This window comes from Vanellus vanellus, assembly GCF_965231255.1.
Source record: "Vanellus vanellus genome assembly, contig: HAP1_SCAFFOLD_532, whole genome shotgun sequence".
Classification (NCBI taxonomy): Eukaryota; Metazoa; Chordata; class Aves; order Charadriiformes; family Charadriidae; genus Vanellus; species Vanellus vanellus.
In genome coordinates, this window is record NW_028126715.1 from 93,031 (window position 1) to 96,471 (window position 3,441).

Below are 3,441 nucleotides of genomic sequence, written 5' to 3' on the forward strand. Positions count from 1 at the left end.
TCACTGGTGGACAGAGCAGCTCTCCTGACTCTGCATTAAGGCACAGAGAGCCTTTTTGTCCCTTTGGGCTCACCAGTGTTCAGGCTAAAAGCACTGGGAAAGAGGAGGATTTCTGCCCCTTCAAAGGAAGTGCCCTCAGCAGCACAAACCTGATCACACTAAAAGGAGCTGAATGAAAGTATGACAAAGAAAGAGAAATCAATGTGGAGGGATTTTTTTTGTGAAATATCACAGGATTGTCTCAGAGAAGTCTGCCGTATATTGTCAATGTGTTCTCGTCTTTCAATAGTGGCCCATGCTCACACTGAACAAATGTCCAACAGCAGCTCCATCACCCACTTCCTTCTCCTGGCATTCGCAGACACACGGGAGCTGCAGCTCTTGACCTTCTGGCTCTTCCTGGGCGTCTGCCTGGCTGCCCTCCTGGGAAACGGCCTCATCATCACCGCCATCGCCTGCGACCACCGCCTCCACACCCCCATGTACTTCTTCTTCCTAAACCTCTCTGTCCTGGACCTGGGCTCCATCTCCATCACTGTGCCCAAAGCCATGGCCAATTGTCTGCGGGACACTCGGACAATCTCATTCTCAGGATGTGCTGCACAGGTCTATTTTTTCTTTTTCTGTGCTACAGCAGAGGTTTCTCTTCTCACCGTCATGTCCTATGACCGCTACGTTGCCATCTGCCAACCCCTGCACTACGGGACCCTCCTGGGCAGCAGAGCTTGTGTCCACATGGCAGCAGCTGTCTGGGGCAGTGGGTTTCTCAATGCTGTGCTGCACACGGCCAATACATTTTCACTGCCCCTCTGCCAGGGCAATGCCCTGGACCAGTTCTTCTGTGAAATCCCCCACATCCTAAAGATCTCCTGCTCACATTCAGACTACCTCAGGGAAGTTGGGTTTCTTGTGTTTGGTAGTTGTTTAGCATTTGCATGCTTTATTTTCATTGTGCTGTCCTATGTGCAGATCTTGAGGGCCGTGCTGAGGATCCCCTCGGAGCAGGGACGGCACAAAGCCTTTTCCACGTGCCTCCCTCACCTGGCCGTGGTCTCCCTGTTTCTCAGCACTGCCGTATTTGCCTACCTGAAGCCCCCTTCTATCTCCTATCCAATTCTCAATCTTATGGTTGCAGTGCTGTATTCAGTGATTCCTCCATCAGTGAACCCCCTCATTTACAGCATGAGGAACCAGGACCTGAAGGATGCCCTCTGGAAATTGATAACCAGATGATTTTCAGAAGCACTTAACTTTCTTCTTCTGTGAAGAAGAACTCATTCTAGGTCATGCTGATCTTTTGTGTTTTTTTTTTTGTTTGTTTTGTTTTGTTTTGTTTTTAAAGTTTATGTGTTGTCTTTGGGTTTTTTTGCCTTTTTGTACTTTTTATAATATTGTCCAGAATATTTTTTTTCTTTTTATATTTCTAACTAAGCACCTTTCAGACTTAGTGAGATTCACAGACTGTGTAAATGAGCATTCATGCTCTCATAGAATCATAGGATTGGAAGGGACCTCTGGAGATCATCTAGTCCAACCCCCCTGCCAGAGCGGGGAAACCATGGAGCGCTCCATGTTCAAAGAAATAAAAATCTTCCAGCAACTTGTTTGCCCAAGATCATTTCTTTTGAGGCCTTCTCTGGAGCAGCAGAGCAGTGCCTGTGTGCAGAGCTGGAGGGGAGAGTCCCAGCACAGCAGCACTGCCAGGGAACACCAGCCTTGGTCTTGCCAGAGCTGCTCTCTTGCCACTTCCACGCTCTCCTCCGGAGCCCTTGCCTTGCTGTAAGGCTGAGTGCTCGGGCAGCTCCTAGTCCTGCTGTGTGGCAGCCCTGTGAGCACAGGAGGGACAGGCACTGAGCGCTGCTCTGACAGAGCTGGCCTCCCTAACAGCACCACCAGCGTACCAGGGGGTCTCCTCAGGGCAGGGCCTGAAGGCTTAGGTCTTCTTCCAAAGATGTCCTCAAGAATATTCCCAAGAATGTGCATCTCAAACGAAAACACCAGTGTACAGCATAACTATGTGGGTTTTCAGGGTGGAGGCAAGCAGCAATGTGCTCCCACAACCAGGACTCCTGGGAAAGACATGAAGGACTGGCAGAAGAGGGTCTTCACTGGGGCTGTCTGTGCTGGACACGCCAGCGAATATCCCCCAGGACAATTGTCACACATCTAGCAGAAAACTACCACCTTTCTAACAGCCCCCACCATTCCAGTGGGATCTCCTTCACCTGCCTTTTCTGGTTCCTTGCAAATTCCCCTGTGTGCCACCTCACCCTCCCCAGAATCACAGAATCACGGAGCTTTCAGAGTTGGAAGGGACCTGTAGAGATCATCTAGTCCAACTCCCCTGCTAAAGCAGGATTGCCTAGAGCACATTACTCAGGACTGCATCAAGGCGAGTCTTCAAAATCTCCAGAGATGGGGACTCCACAACCTCCCTGGGCAGCCTGGGCCAGTGCTCTGTCACCCTTCTTCAGAGTTAAAGAAGTTTTTTCTTCTATTTCAATGGATCTTCCTATGTTCCAACTTGTGCCCATTACCCCTCATCCTGTCACTGGGAACCATTGAAACGTGTCTGGCTCCATACCTCCTTCAAACCACCCTTTAGACACTTATATGCCATAATAAGATCTCCCCTCAGCCTTCTCTTCTCCAGGCTAAAGAGTCCCAGCACTTTCAGCTTTTTCTCATAAGGGAGATGCTCCAACCTCTCAGTCATCTTAGTTGCCCTATGGTGGACTCTCTCCAGCAGTTCCCTGTCCCTCTTGAACTGGGGAGCCCAGAACTGGACACAGTATTCCAGTGTAGTCTCACCAGTGCAGAGTAGAGGGGGAGAATGACGTCCCTCAACCTACGGGCCACACTCTTCCCTATGCAGCCCAGGATGCCATTGGCCCTCCCGGCTAAAAGGGCACATTGCTTGCTCATGGATAATTTACTGTCTACTAGGACCCCCAGATCCTTCTCCTCATAACTACTTTCCAGCAGGTTCACCCCTAACCTTTACTGGTGCCTAGCATTCTTCCTCCCCAGGTGCAGGACCTTGCCCTTGCTCTCGTAGAACCTCATTAGGTTCTTCTCTGCCCAGGTCTCCAAACTGTCCAGGTCACGCTGGGTGGCAGCACGGCGCTCTGGAGTGTCAGCCACCCCACCCAGTTTGGTATCATCAGCGAACTTGCTGAGGATAACCTCTGTCCCCTCATTCAGGTCATTAATGAATATATTCAACAAAATTGCACCGAGTATTGACCCCTGTTGGACACCACTGGTTACAGGCCTCCCACTTGACACTGCTCCATTAACCACAACCCTCTGAGTTCTGTCACACACTCGGCTCTCAATCTACCTCACTGTCTCCTCATCTAGCCCACTCTTCCTTAGATTCCTCATGAACGTGGTCTCCTGCAGTCTCCTTATAGCCAGTTGTTGACAGCTGGGCTGATG

General features: G+C 50.4%; 1 protein-coding gene across 1 annotated transcript; it reads left to right on the forward strand.

Annotated features, from left to right (window-relative positions):
• Positions 1 to 312: 312 nt before the first annotated feature.
• LOC309685813 (olfactory receptor 14J1-like) lies at positions 313 to 1,233 on the forward strand (the record flags this gene model as incomplete). The annotated part of the gene is made up of 1 exon (XM_082501525.1): positions 313 to 1,233. The coding sequence occupies one exon, from the start codon at positions 313 to 315 to the stop codon at positions 1,231 to 1,233; it is 921 nt and encodes a 306-aa protein (XP_082357651.1).
• Between the last annotated feature and the right edge of the window lie 2,208 nt (positions 1,234 to 3,441).